This window comes from Pteronotus mesoamericanus, unplaced genomic scaffold (genome assembly GCF_021234165.1).
Source record: "Pteronotus mesoamericanus isolate MK-2021 breed Mesoamerican mustached bat unplaced genomic scaffold, CSHL_Meso_final scaffold_174, whole genome shotgun sequence".
Classification (NCBI taxonomy): domain Eukaryota; kingdom Metazoa; phylum Chordata; class Mammalia; order Chiroptera; family Mormoopidae; genus Pteronotus; species Pteronotus mesoamericanus.
In genome coordinates this window covers 15392881-15412911 of record NW_026555309.1, presented here as the reverse complement: position 1 = coordinate 15412911, position 20031 = coordinate 15392881, and the positions used below count along the sequence as shown (strand labels likewise).

The 20031-nt window shown below is 36.8% G+C and overlaps 1 protein-coding gene across 7 annotated transcripts in view; it reads right to left on the bottom strand.

The window, feature by feature from the left end:
* NDUFAF6 (NADH:ubiquinone oxidoreductase complex assembly factor 6) overlaps nucleotides 1-17732 on the bottom strand; it is a 33532-nt gene extending 15800 nt beyond the window's left edge. For 3 of the 7 annotated variants that reach the window (XR_008530572.1, XM_054590278.1, XM_054590279.1), the window contains exons 1-4: nucleotides 17522-17732; nucleotides 12192-12291; nucleotides 7130-7252; nucleotides 4780-4836 (exon numbers count right to left, since the gene is read on the bottom strand). Coding sequence is in view for 6 of the 7 variants with exons in the window: in XM_054590278.1 (XP_054446253.1) it covers nucleotides 4780-4836; nucleotides 7130-7252; nucleotides 12192-12291; nucleotides 17522-17718 (477 nt within the window). In the remaining variant the exon portion in view is untranslated. Of the gene's footprint in view, nucleotides 1-4779; nucleotides 4837-7129; nucleotides 7253-12187; nucleotides 12292-14492; nucleotides 14584-17490 lie in introns of all 7 variants that reach the window. The other 4 variants (XM_054590280.1, XM_054590283.1, XM_054590282.1 and 1 more) reach the window with 4 other exon arrangements.
* Between the last annotated feature and the right edge of the window lie 2299 nt (nucleotides 17733-20031).

The following is a 20031-nucleotide window of genomic DNA, read 5'->3' as shown; positions in this document are numbered from 1 at the left end:
ATTTTGTAGAGAGAAGGAGAGAGGGAGAATCACCAACATGAAAAACATTGATCCGTTGCCTCTCACACGCGCCCTGAGCAGGGACCGAACATGTGGCCTGACTGGGAATTGAACCTGCCACCCTTCAGTTTACCAGACAACACTCCCCGCAACTGAGCCACACCAGCCAGGGCTATCAAGGGCCTCTTTCAATTAGAAGGCTATCAAAGTTCATCCATGTTGGAACCTCCAGCAGTACCTAATTCTTTTTCTTTAAATGAATTTATTGGGGTCACTCTTGTCAATAAAATTATATGTTTAAACTGTACAATTCTATAATACATCATCTGTATACTCTATTGCGTGTTCACCATCTGAATTCATGTCTCTACCCATCACCATTTATTCCCCTCTTTACCTTCTCCTGCCTCCCTCCACCCACATTTCCCTCTGGGAATGACTATACTGTTGTCTATCAGGTTGGGTTTGTTGTTGTTACTTTGTTCATTAGATTCCACATGTAAGTGAAATCATATGGTGCTCATCTTTCTCTGACTGGCCTATTTCCCTTAGCATGTTACTCTCAAGGTCCATCCATGCTACCACAAAAAGCTTTCCTTTTTTACGGCTGAGTAGTATTCTATTCTGCAGAGGTACCACTGCTTTGTAATCCACTCATCTACTGATGGGCACTTAGTACTTCCAGTACTATGTTCACTAAGTGGTGAAAGCCGACATCCCGGTCTTGTTCCTGATCTTAAGGAAATTGCTTTTAGTTTTTGCGCGTTGAGTATGATGTTGGCTGTCAGTTTACCATATTTGGCCTTTATTATGTAGAGGTATGTTCCCTCTATTCTCACTTTGCTGAGTTTTTATCATAAATCGGTGCTGGATTTTATCAAATGCTTTTACTGCATCTATTGATATTATGATTTTTATCATTCACTTTATGTGATATATCACATTTATTGATTTGCAGATATTGAACCAACCTTGCATCCCCAGAATAAATCTCACCTGATCATGGTGTATGATCTTTTTAATGTATCACTGGATCCAATATACTAATATTTTGTTGAGAATTTTAGCATCTATGTTCACCAGAAATATTGGTCTATAATTTTCTTTCTTTGTACTGTCTTTATCTGATTTTGAAATTAGGATAATGCTGGCCTTGTAAAATGCGCTTAAGAGTCTTCCCTCCTCTTGAATTTTCTGGTATGAGAAGACGAGGTATTAGTTCTTTGAATTTTTGGTAAAATTCTCCTGTGAAGCCATCAGTTGAGGACTTTTGTTTGCTGGAAATCTTTTGATTACTGCTTCAATTTCACCAGTTGTAATCTGTCTACTCAGATTTTGATTCTTCCTCATTTTGGAAGATGGTATGTTTTTAGGAACTTACCCATTCTGTCCAGGTTGCCCAATTTGTTGGCACATAGTGCTCATATTTTCTTACAATCTTTTCTATTTCTTTGGTGTCAGCTGCTATTCCTCCTCTTCCATTTCTGATTTTATTTATTTGGATCCTATTTTTTCTTGATGAATCTAGTTAAAGGTTTGTCAATCTTGTTTATCTTTTCAAAAAACCTGCTCTTGGTTTCACTGATCTTTTATATTGTTTTTTTAGGCTCTATTTCATGTATTTCTGCTCTTATCTTTATTACTTTCTTCCTTCTACTCACTCTGGACTTTGTTAGTTGCTCTTTTTCTGATTAAGTGTAAAGTTAGTTTATTTGAGATTTTTCCTGTTTATTGAGCTAGGCTTGTAATGCTGTGAATTTCCCTCTTAGTACTGCTTTTGCTGTGTCCCATAGATTTTGGGTCGTTGTGTTCTCATTTTCAGTATCAAGGTATCTTTTGATTTCTTCCTTGATCTCACTGTTGACCCATTCATTGTTTAGTAACATTTTATTTAGCCTCCATGTCTTTGTGTAATTTTCACATTTTTTTCTTGTGAATGATTTCTAGTTTCACACCATTGCGGTGGGAGAATATGCTTGATATAATTTCAATCTTCTTAAATTTTTTGAGACTTGTTGTGTGTCCTAATGTGGTCTACCCTAGGAAATGTTCTGTGTGCAGTTGAAAAGAATGTATATTCTGCTGCTTTGGGATGAAATGCTCTGAAAATATTAAATTCATCTGATCTAGTATGTCATTTAAGGCTACTGCTTCCTTGCTGATTCTTTCTAAAAGATCTATCCACTGATGTCAAGGGATGTTAAAGTCCCCTACTATGATTGTCAATCTCTCCCTTCATGCCCATCGATATTAGCTTTATATATTTAAGTGCTCCTATGTTGGGTGCATCAATGTTTAGAAGGGTTATATCTTATTGTTGAATTGCTCCCTTTATCATTATGTAGATGAAGTCCTTCTTTGTCTCTTTTTATAGGCTTTGTTTTAAAGTCTGTTTTGTCTGATAAAGCATTGCTACGCAAACTTTTTTTCCATTTCCATTTGCATGAAATATCTTTTACCATCCCTTTACTTTTAGTCTGTGTGTATCTTCCCTTCTGAGGTGGGTCCCTTGTATATAGCATATGTACGGGTATTGTTTTCTCATCCATCCAGCTACCCGATGCCTCTTGATTAAAGCATTTAAGCCGTTTACATTTAAAGTGATTACTGATAGGTATGTATTTACTGCCATTTCATTCTTTTTAACTATGTTCCTCTTCTCCATCTTCTTCCTTCTTCTTCCTTCCTCCCACATCCCTTTCTTCTCCTCTTTCTTGAAGACCCTTTAACACTTCTTGTAATACTGGTTTGGTGGTGATAAACTCCTTTAGCTTTTCCTCATCTAGGAACCTCTTTCTCCTTCAAATTTAAATGATAGCCTTGCTGGGTAAAATAGTCTTGGTTTTATTTAGGTCCTTGATTTTCATCACTTTGAATCATTTTTTAATTTATTGCTTTTACAGAGGGAGAGAGGAAGGGGGATGAGGGGAGAGAGAAAGAAACATCAATTTGTTGTTCCACTTGTTTATGCATCCATTGGTTGCTTCTTGTATGGGTCCTGACCAGGAATCAAATCCGTAACCTTGCTATATCGGAACAACACTCTAACCCACTGAGCTATCCGGCAAGGCCCCACTTTTGGACTATTAATGAATAATACTGCTATCAACCTTGTGCATAAGTTTTCTGTGGACATATGTTTCCATTTCTCTTGGGTATAAACCTACGAGTGAAATTGCTCCTAGGCAACTCTGTTTAACTTTCTGAAGAAGTGCCGAATTGTTTTTACAAAGCAGTTGTACCATTTTACACTCCCATTAGCAATGTATGAAGGATTCCAATTTCTTCACATTCTCACCAACATCTTTTTTATTATAATCAACATATATCCCAATGGCTGTAGAGAGGTATTTCGTTGTGGTTTTGATTTGCATTTCCCTAATGTAAAAAATACTGAACATCTTTTTAGTTGCTTATTGGTCATTGGTATACCTACCTTCAAGAAATGTTTATTCAATTACTTTTACTATTTTTAATTGGGTTATTTGTCCTTTTACTGTTGAGTTATAAGAGTTCTTTACATATTCCAGATACTAGTCCCTTATTAAATATGTATCTGGTAATATTTTCTCCTATTCTATGGATTATCTTTTCACTTTCTTGAAGTTTTAATTTTCATGAAGCCCAATTATATATTTTCTTATTGCTTGTGCTTTTGTTATATTTAAGAAATTACTAAAGTCACAAAAATTTATACCTATGCTTTCTCCTAAGAGTTTTAAAATTTTAACTGTTATATTTAAGTCTTTGATCCTTTCTGAGTAAGTTTTTATATATGGTATAAGGTAGAAGTCCAAATTCATTCTTTTACATGTGGCTATCCAATTGTCTCAGCATGTTGAAATAGCTATTCTTTCCCCCACTGAATTATCTTCACACACTTGTCAAAAATCAAACGACTATAAATATATGGGTTTATTGTTGGACTCTCAATTCTATTCTATTGATCTGTATGTCTATGCTATGCCAATATCACACAGTTTGATTACTGGAACTTTGGAGTTCAGTTTCGAAATCAAAAAAAATGAGTTCTCCGACTTTGTTCTTTTTCAAGATTGGTTTGGTGATTCTGGGTCCCTTCCATTTCCATATGAAGTTTAGGATTATCTTGTCAATTTCTATTAAAAAAGGTAGCTGGAATTTTTATAGGCATTGAACCGAATCTGTAAATCAATGAGGGGAGATTGATTATAGTCTCCTTTACTTTTAAACATACCTCCCTACAAATGCCAAGTGTTATTTTCCATCAAACAGAAAAGTTATTTGTCTTGAGTTCCCTAATTTTATTTACACCATAAAAATAGGAGACACCTGAAAAATAGATTTTCTTAGTGCTAATTAACTCTATCAGTCAACTGAGCAATTTTTCTAAATGTTACGCCATTATCTCATTTTGGTTTATATTATTATTACTCTAGCTTATAGTTATTAACAGATTATATCCACATAAATTTAAGTGAACTTACATTTTCATGACAATGGTGCATGATAAATGTTAGACTAATAAGGACACTGAGCCAACAATGTGTCAGAAAGATTACACAGATTAGCCCAGGTCATTGAGCAGTTTGCATGCTTGGTTGGACCTAGAATGAAACTCTAAGAATTTAGTACAGGATTCCATTCACTAGAACCATCAGACTTTCCTTATTCCCTCTATTATTTGGACAGAGATCCAAGTGCTGGGTGTACATAATGGTGTATGTATGACTACTTAAGTTTTGATGAAAATTAGCTTCAGGATTAAAAGAGAAAAAAAATTAAGCAGTTTCAACTTACTCTTTCATCAATGATTTTCATAAGCCATCTCTTAGTCAGATTATGTCTTTTGACAGCCTAAAAAAACAAGAGTATTATAAAATTTTAGAAAGTACTACAAATGACTTCTGCAGACCTGAATAAAATAAACAAACCAAATACAAAACTAGGTGATGGAACATTTGTCATAACTCATCATGAGATTGACAGCTGTGTTAAAGAAATACTAGGGAAAAAGAAAATGTCCCTAGAAAACATTTCAAAACATTTTCAGGTAAAGATAATGTATCTAAAACTTTTCCACTAAATTAAATACTGAGCTTGTCATGTGATATACCCTGACATCTATGCTTACTTATTACACATAAACTTCTTTCCATGGAATATTCTAATTAATAAAAAGACCCATTACTCCCCCCACCCCCCAAAAAAGAGTAACTAAAACTCCAAGGAAAATAATCTGCAAGGCACAATATTATCTTAGCAAGGAAAGCCACTTCAGTAGGAAGAGAGCATGCCTGGTGCCCAGATCTTGATCTATAAAAGTATTTCTCCCAAAGAAACGCAGCTCTGGAAATGGGTGATTTCCAGCGTTGGGCCAAGTGAGACTCAAGATAACCCCTGAATATTTTATTGTGCAGAAAATAGAAAGTGCTGAAAAAAATAAATAAATAAAAGTCATGTCATAAGGACACAGAAGCCAGTTTTGAAGGGGCTCCCACTGTCCAAATCTGGGACTATTTGAACACCAAAATAATTAAGTATAATAATGATTTATAAACTACTGAAAAAAATAGCAACTCGTGAGTTTATAATAATAATAATAAATAAATATAGGAGAGTGAAAGCTCTTGCTTATAGTAGAGTGCCAACTGGTAAATGTGGACAGAGTATTTGAGTTGGAAAATTACCATTTTGCAAGCATAATGGTAAAGACTGAATCAGACAAGAACCATCAGTGAATGGTAAGTTTCAGTAGAAATTAATGAGTAGGATATTTGCATTGTCCTGTACTTGCCAGGGGAATTATATCAATAATTATATAGTGGAATTTACAGTGGGAAAACATCTTGACTGATGAAAATTAACAATGCCAATAAAGGACAAATGTGCAAAATGTGCCTCCAGGTGTGACACTCTAAGAAGACATTGTCTGTGCATATTATGACCAAGCATGTACAACCTGAAACTAATCATGAGAAAACATCAGATGAATCCCAAATGAGGAATGTTCTATAAAAAGAAAAAAAAATTAGAGGGGTTATACTCTTCAAAAATGTTAATGTCAAAAAAGACAAAGAACAGCTGCAGAAATGTTCCACATGACAAACAGTACCCGACCCTAGAATGGATCCTATACTGGAAGGAAAAAATACTACAATGGACATTTCAGGGTCAACTGACAAAACTGGAATATGAATGGAAAATTAGATAAACGTGCTATATCACAGTTAAATTTACTAAAGTGAATAACTGTTCTGGTTATATAAGAGAATGACCCTACTCTTAGGAAATACTAAAGAATTTAGGGGAAAAAGGCCATGGTGTATGTAACTTACACTCAAAAGTGAGTCAGAAAAAAATTAAAAGTTTGAAAATACATATACATCTATCTATCTATCTAGAAAGAGAGAACACAGGCTCACATGCACACATGAGTGAATAGTACAAGTCGTTAACAAATGGAATAAAATGTTAACAGTAGGTAAATCTGGGTAAAGGGTATAGTGGTGTTCTAATTATACTATTTTTAATTTTAAAACCTTTCTGAAATTTTAAAAACATTGTTTTCTTGCCTAATCAACACTAACTATGATATATTTTCACAATAGTAATAGTCATAAAACAAAGTCTTAGGAATATTCTATACTTCAACTAATACTCTAAGATGTCATTGACAAAAATGTAAAAGTTTCTATAGAAACCACAGGTTTCTATTCTCTAATACCTAAAATTCATCAACAAATAGGCAAGGCTATCAAATCAGAAAAGCTGTTTTAGATTTGTGTCTGGACAACAGTGGGGGCACATCTCCCTTCACAGGTAGAACAGAAAATTTACCTGCCATTGTTTCAAAATGTGTAGGGTTTAAATTCTGCAAACAAATATGTGGAAAATGATTTATAACATAAAGAGACCAGATCCCTCTTTTTTCCTTTAATAAAGAAATACACCAAAGTCTATGCAAATTATGAGTGCATGATTTAAGTCCTTTTGCCCAAACTAATATATATCTGAACATTACATGAGCCTAAGAATATTTTCAGGATAGATTGCTCATCACTATTATCCAAATTGTATGCATCAAAAAGTATGCTCTTAGAAATTAAAAATAGCATTCTTAGAAATTAAAAATAGCATTTTTTTTTACCTTCCATAGTTCAATGGCCACAGGCTGATGTGGTGGATTGTCACTGTATATATCATCCACAGTTTTTTTCCAAAACTGCATTCGCATCAGTCCAATTGTTTTCTCAGAAATCAAATCCTTAATCTATAAATAAGGTTAAAAACTTTAATAAATGCACAATTTACAGTCTGAAAAATCAGTATTTGTGACTGCATAATAACATAATTTAGCCAAAAACTAAGTTTAATTCTATACATTTGTTTCAATTTTTCCTTGAAGTTAAATTGTTGTCATTATGATTTTCCTAAGTAAAAGCTGCAAATTATTTGAGGCATTCAAAAATAGGAGAGATTCTAGGAAACAACTGCAAGAATAAAACAAAGAGGAGGGGGAACATTTAGTTTAAAAGAAATTTAAGAGCTAGATCAGTCAGTTATTATGTGTGGACCTTATTCGAATCCTGATTTAAAGAGAAAGAGAAAACTGGGAAAATCTGAACATCAGATGTTTAATGATATTAAGGTATTACTATTAAATGTTTAAAGTATGATAATGACATTTTGGTTATTTTTTTAAGTGAGTTATCTTTTAGAAATACATATTGAAATGATTACAGATGGAAAAGTTTATCTGAGACATACTTCAAAATAATCAGGAAACAGAAAGATATGCATGCAAAAGATTACCGGTGAGGGGCAAAGGTGACCGCAAAGGAACAGGTGAGGGAATTTTTTGGTTGCTGGAATTGTTCTGTATGACTATGGTGGTGAATACATGACTATGCATTTTTCAAAACCTACAGAACTGTACACCACAAAAAGTAAATTTTACTATATGTACATTTTAAAAAACTCATTCCTTTACTAAGTAATTATCTAAAAGATTACTAGACAGTCACCCTCCCTCACTACTAGTTAAGAACAGCCTTGTCAGGTTCAGGCAAGAATCACCAATGCATTCTAAATCTAGGGGGTAAATTTTTAAAAGTTGAGATATAGTTGACATGTAGCAGTATCTTAGCTTCACATGTAAAACATGATTTGATATATGTATATACTGTGAAATAATCACCATAAGTGCAGTTAACATATCATCACACACAGTTACAAATGTTTTTCCTTGTGATGACTTTTAAGATCTACTTAAAAACTTTCAAATACACCATACAGTATTATCACCTATAGTCACTATGCTGTATGTTACATCCCCAGGACTTACTCATTTATAACAAACAAAGTTTTACCTTTTGAGCACTCATTTCATCCACCTCCCACCCCTGCCTCTTACAGCCACAAACCTGGTCTCTGTATCTATTAATTTGCGGGCTTTGTTTTGTTTTGTCTTTAGATTCTATATGTAAGTGAGATCATATGGTATTTGACCTTCTGTCTGACTTATATCACTTAGTTTAACGCCATCAAGGTCTATCCACGTTGTTGCAAATGGCAGGGTTTCCCTTTTTATGACTGAATAATATTCTAGAAAGAGTGTGCATGCACACGCACTGCATCACATATTCTTTATCCTCTCTTCCTTAGGTTGTTTCCTTCCATCCATGGATACTTAGAGGGATGGGTAAAAAAGATGAAGGCATTAAGAAGTACAAATTAGTAGTTACATTTGGTCACGGGGATAAAGTACAGCATAGGGAATATAGGGTTGTAATAACCATGTGTAATGTCAGATAGGTACTAAACTTATCAAGGTGATCATTTTGTAAGTTATATAAATGTCTAATCACTATGTTGTACACCTAAAACTAACACAATATTCTGTCAACTGTAAATGAAAAATTAAAAAAAAATTTTTTTAATGCTTTAAAAAACTCCTATATGTAAATGTTGGAGAGGATAAGCAGTAATACTCTGATTAACCTATCCAATTACCAGACAAATGAGCAATTTAATTGCCTAATTTTATAATTTCCTTAGAAAAAGAAAAAAATTCTATGATCATATTCCCAGAAACAGTAATTTCATTTGCTAGTTTTATTTTTGGAATTGAATTGTTAAGCCTAAATGCGGGGGAAGAGGGGGGGGCGCGAATCAGATAATCAAGATGACAGAGGAGTGAGTAGAAGGCACGCTGACCTCCTCCCAGGACCAATCTGGAATTACAACTAAATTGTGGAGAAATCACCTGGAACAAACAACTGAACAATAGCAAGAGAGGAACCTTATAACCTCAGATAGACAGTAGAATCGGCTTTAGCACAACCTAACTGGTAAGGAGTGCTGTAGAGACTCAAGGAGGGTGCAGCACTCATGGGTGGCAGCACCAGAAGGATACTGAAACAGCCAGGTGGATACCCATGAGATGAGCAGGGTCTAAACCATAAACAAGGATCTCCAGCCTACAGCACCAGAGCCCAAAATGTACACAGGTAACAGCCAGCTGCAAAAAGCAGCAGGGTTGCTCTCTGCCAGAGACGGGCGGCTGGAGACGCAAAGAGCCGTTTAAAGGGCCAACACATAAATTGTTAATTGCAGCCACTTACCCCGGTCTCCAGCAAAGGCGGGGGCAGAGTGGGCTAGAGACGCCTGAGGAGAGACTGGGGAAGAAGGCTTTGGGGAGAGAACTGAAAGAGTAGCCGGCAGGATCCCAGTGCTGACTCATCCCCCACATGGCAGCAACCATCTTGCTTAGGCAGACCACTCCCCTGAGCTGCAATAGTGTGAGAGGACCCAATAGCCCTGCCCCCAGCAGGGACTTGGCTCTGGCCCAGTAGTGCTAAAGCCTGACTGCTGAGTGCAGAGTGGTAGCCACAGATAGTAGATCCCTGGCTAACGGGGGAGCAGAGTGGTCTAGAGACACTTCAGGAGAGACTGGAGATGGAAGCTTTGAGGTGAGAACGGAGAGTAGCTGGCGGGATCCCAGTGCTGACTCCTCTCCCATAGGGCAGCAGCCATCTGGCTCAGGCAGACCACTCCCCTGAGCAGCAACAGCATGAGAGGACCCAATAACCCCACCCCGAGGAGGGACTCTGTCCCACCCTGTCGTGTCTAAGCCAGCCTCGAGTTCAGAGTCACTAGATTAACAGCTGAAAGACAGAGCTGCAGACAATAGATTCCAGGAAGTCTCAAACAGACTGCCTAAGGTCAGACAGGGTCAACATCTGACATCATCAGAGGCAGATCCAGAAAGAAAATACAGTGGTCTCCTACCACAGAAGTTCACACCACAAAGTCAGGAAATCAAGATAGATCAATTTAAGAAGCAGAAGCAAAAAAGAAGAGTCTCACAAATAATGGGAAGACAAAGAAACACCCCCCAGTCAAGGGAAAGGAGGAATCCCCAGAAAGAGAACTAAATGAAATAGAGGCAAGTAAACTATCAGATACTGAGTTCAAAACAACAGTTCTAAGGAAGCTCGATGAGCTCAGAGAGAACTACAAAACACTACAGGGAAACTATGAGGAACTTACTGCAAACTATATCAGCATGAAAAAGAACATAGAAACTATCAATAAGAGACAAGAGGAAACTGTTGAATTGAAGAACACAGGAGAAGGAATCAAAAGCAAGCTAGATGAAGTAGAGAGCTGGAGGATAAGGTAGAAAAAAGCTCCCAGGAAGAGCAAGAAAATGAAAAAAGACTCAAAAAGAATGAAGAGGCATTGAGGGGAATGCAGGACAACCTGAAATGTAATAATATCCGTATAATAGGGATACCGGAAGGAGAAGAAGAGAAGGGATAGAGAACCGGTTTGAAAAAGTAATGATGGAAAACTTCCCTAACTTGAGGAGACAAAAAGTCACACAAGTCCAGGAAGCACAGAGGGCCCATTCAAGAGGACCCCAATGAGGCCCACTCCAAGACACATCATCATTAAAATAACAAATATCAAAGACAAACAGAGAATCCTAAAGGCAGCAAGGGAGAAAGGTAGTAACATATGAGAGAGCCCTGGTAGGGCTAGCAGCTGACTTCTCAACAGAAACACTACAAGCCAGAAGGGAATGGCAAGAAATATTCCAAGGAATGAAAAGCAAAGGCCTGTAACCAAGACTGCTCTATTCTGCAAGACTCTCAATTAAAATGGAAGGTGAAATAAAGAGTTTCCCAGATAAAAGAAGGCTAAAAAAATACACCTCCACCACACCAGCATTGCAAGATATGCTAAGGGGACTGCTTTAAGAAGATGAAGAAAGAGTCTATGAATACCCAGTTCCTTTCACAGTCACCAATACTGGATGTTACCAATATTTTTAATACTTATTCATCTGATTGTGATAATGTGTTATTTTGTTACTTTATTATTTGTTGAAACTAAACCTGTTTTTGTATATTTCTTGCCTATTTCTATTATTTTGAAAAAGCTTTAAATGACCTTTTGGTATTCTTTATCCATTTTTTGATTAAATGTTTGTAGAATTTTCCCTAAAAAAAAAAAAAACAAATAGAAAAAACTATTTACCCTTTTTCAAATGTGTTGCAAATACTTTCCTATTCTATTACCTGTCCTTTAACTTTCTGTATATGTATATTATTATATAGTCTTAAATGTTTAATTTAGTCTATTGTCAATATTTTACTTTATAGCTTCTGGGTTTGAATATTTTACTTCAGGGTAAGAAAAATATTATTTTGTATTTTCTCCTAAAACTCCTTAGATTTTACATATTGATTTTTAACTCACCTGAATATTTTTTGTATAATGTGTGAAATAGGCTCTATATTTGTTTTACTTCAATACTGGTCCATGTACCTTATTTGTTAAATAAGCCTTACTTTCCCCATTGACTTACGATATCAATTTAATCATATATTACATTGTTAGATATATACATTTGTTTCTAGAATGCTCATTATATTTCATTGACCAACTTGATTATTTCTGTGCCAGTGTCACATTGTTTTAATTGTTGAGACTACATAATGGATTTAAATTTTTTAATATTTTATAATGGATTTGGACATTTAAAGAAATAAATAAAATCAATCTGCATATTAAAAAAATCACCAGCAGAGACCTTAAACACATCTAACATATAAATTACAACTGTATTTCTTTATTGTTCAGCATTAAACACATTATATCAGCATATTTGCAAATAACTTTTAAAATATTTTAATACCAGCCTGAGCGAGTTCCACATTGAAGGCTCTCAGTGCAAAAGCAGAGCTTCTGGATTCTGCAGGAAGCAGCAAGGAGCACAAATAGCCTTCATAATCTCGTTTCCTATAATAATAAAGAAAAAAAAAAGACAGTTACTTTTGACTTCCAAACTGCACACCAAAAAAATACTGACCACAATACCTGAAAACAGTAAGGTTTCAATTCAAAATAGGCCTGAAATTCTTATATTCTGTACCTGTTTCATTACACTAAAAATGTATCTGCCCATAATCCTAGACCATTTAAAAATAAGAAATACTCAATCCGAATTTTCTGACGTATATAGTACTTATAATTTTAATTGTTTCAGAATCACTTTGTAATAATTCAAATGAACTAACAAAGTAGAAATCAAGAAAATAGTTCCAGCAAGTACTAGTGTCAACTCACGGTTTTTAATACACAGATAAATAAATAAGACAGAAAGACAGAAAACAATATAGAAGTGTGGAGTGTGCTCATTGTGAATGCACTCACAAATACTGTTCTTATGTTTCCTAGTAGTGTCTGCTTGAGAGCCTAGAAGCAATGATACCCCTCCCACCCCAACCCCAGTATCCGTGAACACACCTGACACCTAGATCTTGGTTTCTAAATACCTTTCTCCACTGAAGATATTTTCTCCACTAGAAATCCTTGGAGGAATGACTGACTCCAGTGCTGGAACAGGGAAAATACAAAATAAGCCTGAAACATCTTCTAGAGCAAAAAGAAATGTTCAAAGAATGAAGGAGCTTGTCAAAAGGACAAAAAAATTGACTTGACAAAGTTCTTTTTGGCCAAGTCTGAGGAAATTTGAGCACCAAAAAAAATAATGATAGTAACAGATTGTAACTGGACTCCATGAGCCTATATCAATAGAAAGAATAAATAAATAGGAAGAGAAGGAAACACTTAACCAGTACAACACAACACAAACTGATAAATTTAGAAGACATGATGGTATTTTTAAAATCGTCATTTGATAACTATCAAAATAATAAATTATTCTAACAAAAAAACATCAATAAATGTCTGGAAATGTTAAACAGGTGAAAGGTGGAAAGAAATGGGATATTTGCACAGTATTAAAGTATCTCCTCACAAAATATGTATTACTTACTAATTAAATTTACAGGGAAAACCTGAAAGACCCCTTCTCAACCAAGTAATAAAAATTTCACACCACAGCAACTGGATAAATCATGTCATGTGCTGCTTGATATATCTCCCAAAAATGTATAAATCATGAAGAAATATTAAACAAACCCAAACTGAGAGAGTCTATGAAGTAACTGGCCTATTCTCTTATAAAAATGTCAATCTTGTGAAAGCTAAGGAAAGACTGAGAAACTGTTCCAGATTTGAGAAGACTAAAGAGATATGACAGCTAAATGTAGCACATGACCCCAGACGTATTCAAGACATAATAAAATAATAAGCAAAATTCAAATAGATTCTGTGGATGAAATGGTAATATTGGGTCAGTTTTAACATCCTGATTTTGATGGTTGTACTATGGTTATATAGGAGAGAATCCTTTTGTCTTAAGGAACACACACTAAAATATAAGGAAAGTAATAGGACATCATGTTTACATCTTATTCTCAAATAATTCAGATGTTAATAAGGGAATTTGGGTGCTCAATACATTGGAACTCTGTATACTGTTTTTATAATTTTATGTAAATCTGAAATTATTTCAAAATAAAAAGTTTAAAAAATATAGTCCTTCTTGTATTCATTCTAAGATGACTTGAGTATAAAGAACTTATCATACTGCCTATCAACATGGCTACTTTTATTGTAATATGCTGGAACCTTATTATAACATTATTTCCTATAAAATAGTACTCACCTCATGAAATGGGTCCAGCCTTATTCTATGGACTGTAGGTACTGCAATATAGACTATTGCCACATTTCAATTGTTTCACAGTTTGTCATGTGCCTAACAGAGAAATCAAATGTCTTCTAGCTACTGCCTTTACAATTTCCCTCAACTTCCACATAAACAAAAAAAGAGATCTTTTAGCTCTACTAAAAAACTCACTATAAGCAGTTTCGACTACAAAATGGACAGCTCTATAGTTTATATTTTCAAATATATATACATATAAATATATTTTAAATTTTATTATTAAATGTCTGTGAACTTCAAGTGTTCTTTCAAGTGAAAACAGTTGGAAGTTAGTATGAAACAGCAGGAAAGCACAGAATAGGAATCAAAACTACAATTTTAATTTCCATCATTCAACTTAGTTACTGACCTAAATGATACCAACCATGTCTATTTCCTGATTTGCAAAATGGGGCTTGATAACCTCCTGTTTCATATCTCCTAAAAATACTCAGTATGTGAAGTCCTTCACGTTTCTTAAAGGGAAATGAAAAAATGAAATGAAGACATAACAGAACTGTAACAACCTTTGGGACATATTATACACAGCTGAACACGTGTCCTGTTTACAATTTTTTAAATTTTTCATTGGAAAATTTTCTAAACAATAATGCCTACTTCCTCATATTAAAAGCAGGCTATACTAATTATTTAACCATTTCTTAATCACTCATGATCATTGTTATAAACACTTTTTATTGGTATACAAGGATATCCTAAGCGGCTAACCAAGGTACAAGTTACCTAAGAACCAACCCTGATATTAAGAAATACCACATTACAATGGCTTTATACAACAGCAAGTCCAACAACCTTTCATTAATTCATTGATTCTAACACTTACTCAGTGCCTACTATGTGCCAGGCACTGTGTCAGCCACTGAAGATAGGTATAGACTTCAGTCTAGTAGGCAGAGACAGACATGAAAAATAAGCGTATCTATTGTTACGACTGCTGTGCTAATTCCACAGACCTGTGCCATGGAAGCAAAGGAAGAACTGGTTTCTTAGTGAGGCTGGAGGAGGGTGGAGAACAAGTGCACTTCCACTAGCACCTCCTTATTATAGCACCAATCCTAAGGCCTGAGGCAACTGCTCCTCAAAACCAAAGTCCAAGAAGCCTATGTAAGTTAGATTTGAGATTTTCCCAGGAACCCTGGCTGGCTATCCTGAAGTTATGGCCTAGTATCTTTTCTGAAATTTGGAGGCCTTGAATAAGATAAATGTCCAAAACAACCCTGCACAAATAATTTCAGACCATTAGAAGCTAGTTCCCTTTCAAGTTTCATTTTGTTTTTATTTTTTAAACTATTGATTGAGCATTTGTTATGTGCCAGCATTTTTACATACATCATCTCATTTAATCCTTGCAAGCAAGCTATAAGCTATAGGAGTAGAAATGTACAAATGAGGAAAAAGCTGAATCTTAACATAAGTAACTTTCACAAGTGAGAGAGCTAGAAATAATTAATCAATTAATTCAGATTAGGTATGCTTACAAATTCCACATTTTAATTAAATCACTGGAGTTAATAGACTCCATTCCACTCAAATACCAAGATGGACAGAGTATCTGGCCATTTGTAAACAGATATTTGAGAAAAGGTACCGTGTGATATCCATAGACTATTACTGGAAGAATATAAGAAATTAGTAAGAGTGGTTATTCACCTCTGTATAGGAAAGTTAGGATACTACTAGTATTAAAGAAAATTTTCACTGGACAAGTGGATATGGTACACATATATATATATGATTCATTCTGGTAACAAATTTATCATCAAAAGAATAACTATAAAATGTATAAAAATAAATATATCCTTGTAGCAGTTTTTTTTAAAGGCTTTTTAAAATTTATTTTAGAGATGGGAAGGGAGGGAGATGGAGAGGGAGAGAAACAGCAATGTGCAAGAGGTACATCAATTAATTGCCTCTTGCACACCCCCATGTGGGGACCTGGCCAGCACCCAAGCATGTACCCAGAGTGGAAATCAAACCTGTGACATTTTGGTTTGCAGGCCAGTGCTCAATCCACTGAGCCACACCAGCCAGGGCCGTGCAGCAGTTTTGACTTAAAATTCTTAATGCTCTGATTTCTATCTTGTTTCCCCTATAAGTAACCACCAAATAAGGTGGGGGAGGAACACTATTAAAAAGGTGGTTAAAAACAAAACACATGGGAATTTTGTTGCGTTGTTATTTTGCTAAAATCAATTTTTAAAAATTGCACTTACTAGCCCAATCAAATCCAAGAAGAGTTATTTATTCTAACACTTCAGAAGTCCTTGAGGCCAGGTACTTTGAGCATTTTTACCACTGTTATGAATCAAGCGCAGCCGAAGGGCAGGGGGATGCTAGGCCATTGGTTTCTGCAATCAAGCCTGGATTCCAAGGCAGCCCCCTGCCTAGATGTGTTAAGGAACCTAATTCATTCAACTTCATTCCACAAATGATTAACAGCTATTCCCATATGCCAGGCTTTCTGGTGTTACCAGGACAAACAAACTTGTCATCAAGCCCTTGACTTTATGAGGCTATTCTGGTGAACCTCAGGTAAACTGCCTAGTTTTTCTAAACCTTGGTTTCCCAGTCCATTAAATGAGATAATAATGGCTTTTTTCATACTCGCAGTGGCATTGCTTTATGCCAGGCATTGTTCTAAATGCTTTAATACTCATAATCCAAGTGGGAAGTCTACATTTGTCCGTCACCATTTGTAATAAAGATTAGGTAAATTACAGCTGACCCTTGAACAAGGGTTTGGGCTGCATGGGTTTCGCGGGGGGGGGGGGGGGGGGGGGTCTTTTTTCTTCAATAAATACTGTAAATGTGTTTTCCTTATGATTTTAACATTTTCTCTAGTTTAGTATAATACAGTAATCAACTGTTCATGTTATTGGTAAGGCTTCCGGTCAACAGTAGGTTACTAATAGTAAAGTTTTGGTGGAATCAAAAGTTATACAGGGATTTTCAAAGAGTTCTGTGGTGTGGGGGTTATGGGCGCTCCTAAACCTGTTGTTCAGGGTCAACTGTAGTTGTCAACTACTTTTCGTAGTGCCTGACACACAGAGTGAGCTACTGTTGTGATTTAAATTAAACAGTAGTTGTCTTTTAAATTTAAAAAAGGTATGCATGCAAAATGTTGAACTGGGTAATACCAAATTAAGGATCAGGCAAGGTGACAGACGAAGACATTTTTGCCACAATTTTGTGACCTGTGTAAAAGTTCCTGCTCTCACTCCCCCACACACTCTCACCCGGGGCCAACCAGAGCACACACGCTGTGGGACGGGACACAAGAAAGGAAAAGGACCGCTCGCCCGCCAACCGCAGTCCCCGAGTCCCGCTGAGCCCGCCCGTGCCCCTTGGGGCTGCTCCCCGACCTTTCGCCGGGGGCAGGCCAGGCTCGCTCACCGCAGCAGTTCCATGCAGTAACGGTCAGTCCCCGAGACGCCCGATCCGCTGGCTGCAGCCACGCTCCGCCCAGAACCCGCAGACCCCGGGAGCCGCCGGGAGCGCCCCCATAGGCCCCGGGGGGATCGGCGGCGGCACAAGCCAGGTACGCCTAGCCGTAGCGGGCCCCAGGCCGAGCCCAACGTGGGGGCCGCCATGACACAGACGTCACGTGCCCTTCGACCCCCGCGCCGGCGGCCGCGGCCACGCCAGGCCACGCCCCCGGCCCATCCCCCAGTGCTTTTCTCGGCGGCAGAAAGGCAGCTCTTGGTCGTAGCTCGGAGAAGAGCCAGAGGTCGCTGTGGTTCTCTGCAACGGGGTGGTCGCCGCGTTCCCTCAGCCTTCTGGCTTCCAGGAAAGCCCCGCGAAAATCTATCCGCTCCCGCCAGCCTCTCAGCCTCTCTTTCGGGTACTTCTGAAGATGAATCTATCCAGATAGGAGGATAGAGAATATTTTGAGTTTACTAGCTTTATAACTTTTAAATATAACTTATTATGTGAGCAAGAATAACCTTTATTCACATAGTAGGTGAGTCGTCTTTGGTACTCTTATCCTCAGACCCCTTAAATATTAGAGTTGGGTCCAATTGCCGCGACCTGACCTGGTGCAAGCCGGCAGCTGACTACATCTGGATGCCAGGTTACATCTCCTCCCTCCACATTTGCCCAAACTCTTCGTGCTGCAGCCAGACGGGTTCTTTCTAAAACGTACATCTGATCATGCCCAGTCCCTGTTTGACAATCTTTACTGGCGTTGGATAAAGCCCCTCCGTGATATAGCCTCTATTTACCTTTCAGCCTCAACTCTGGCTATTTGCAGATGTGACTCCAGCTTAACGTTTCTCCTTAAACCAAAGGGAAGAGTATTCTGTTGTCTGGACCTGAGAACTCTGGTTTTGCTCCCTGAGACTGCCTCTCTTCAGCCTGTGCAGGACTTCAGTCCTTCTTGCATAATGTTCTTTTCCCTCTGGGCTTCTGTTCTTTAGCTCTGGCAGACACACACTAGTGTTTTCATACCGGTTTTAACCTGCTCCATTAAAAAAAAAAAAAAAAAGTCACTCATTTTCATCTCCAGTTCTGATCTCCTGTCCAGCTGGACTTTTCCATTTGGTCATCTCGCCATTACTTCACAATTCACCTGTCTAAAAAACAAATCAAAGTAAGTCCTCTTCCCAGTCTCTTCATTTATCTGGACGGTGTCCCCCTTCTCACAACCAGGGGAAGAACTTTGGGGTCATCATTACCTCTCCCTCACCTGTATGTTCAAGATGACCCACTACTGGTTCCACATGCTAGCCAGTAGTAAGAGTGAAAGGGTAAAGGGCAAGATGCCCTTTTCTTTAAGACAGGAAGGAGTCCTTAACCATTTTTGTGCCATGGCATAGAGCAATATATGTGCTGCTTTAAGCATTAAATAATAAGATCTAGCAGTGAGTCTAACTTCATATTTCATAGAGGTGATGACCATAAACAATAGATTAGATATCTGTAAAACTATTACATAATATGAAAATGCAGCATGTGGCAAAATGATTATATTTGATGAGAAAATCATAATTGCTGCTAATATTGGGTTGGCCAAAAATACTGTGTAGTTTTTTCTGTAAAATAAAAGACACATTTTTTTCATTTTCACCAATAACTTCATTGATTTGGGTATTTTGAGTATGTCGGCTATCTCCCACATGGTATAACATTGATTGTTCTAATTAATGTCTCGATTTGATCACTATCAGCTTCAACTGGCCTACCTAATCATGGAGCATTGTCCAGTGAGAAATCTCCAGCACGAAACTGCAAACCACTTTTGACATGTTTTCTCAGTCACAGCACTTTCTACATACACTGCACAAATCTTTTTTTTTGCATTTCAGTCTCGTTTTTACCTTCCTTGAAATAATAAAGTATCATATGCTGAAAACATTGCATCTTTTTTTTATCTTCAGTATTAAAATGGCTACACAAAAATTCACCAATTTTGGTAAGTTTTTTAAAGTGCATGCTGATGTAACAACTATCACAGTACAATCTAACAAAATTATTTTGAATGAAGTTAAAGACAATATATGCTACTAGAGCCATCTTACAGAAGAAACCAAATGAACTTTTTTGCCAACCCAGTATTTCATGCTTTGCTGCCTATATTCATAGTTAAAGCAAATATTACATTTTAGTTAACAGTTAGTGAAATACAGATGTAAATTTTTTTCTCATTCAAGTTTATAGACTCCCTGAATTCCATCCACAGCTTCCTTGGCTTAAGAACCTGCTGCTTTAAAGGTACAACCCAGAATTTGTTCAGAGCACATTGGCTAGTATCCCATTGGTGAAAACTTACTCTTCTAAAAGGGATGCTGGGAAATAGTCTTTATTCTGGGTAGCCATGTGACCAGTTAGAAATCAGGGGTCCTATTATTACTGAAAATAAGGAGAATGGATTTTGGGAAACCACTGACAGACAAAGAATCAGA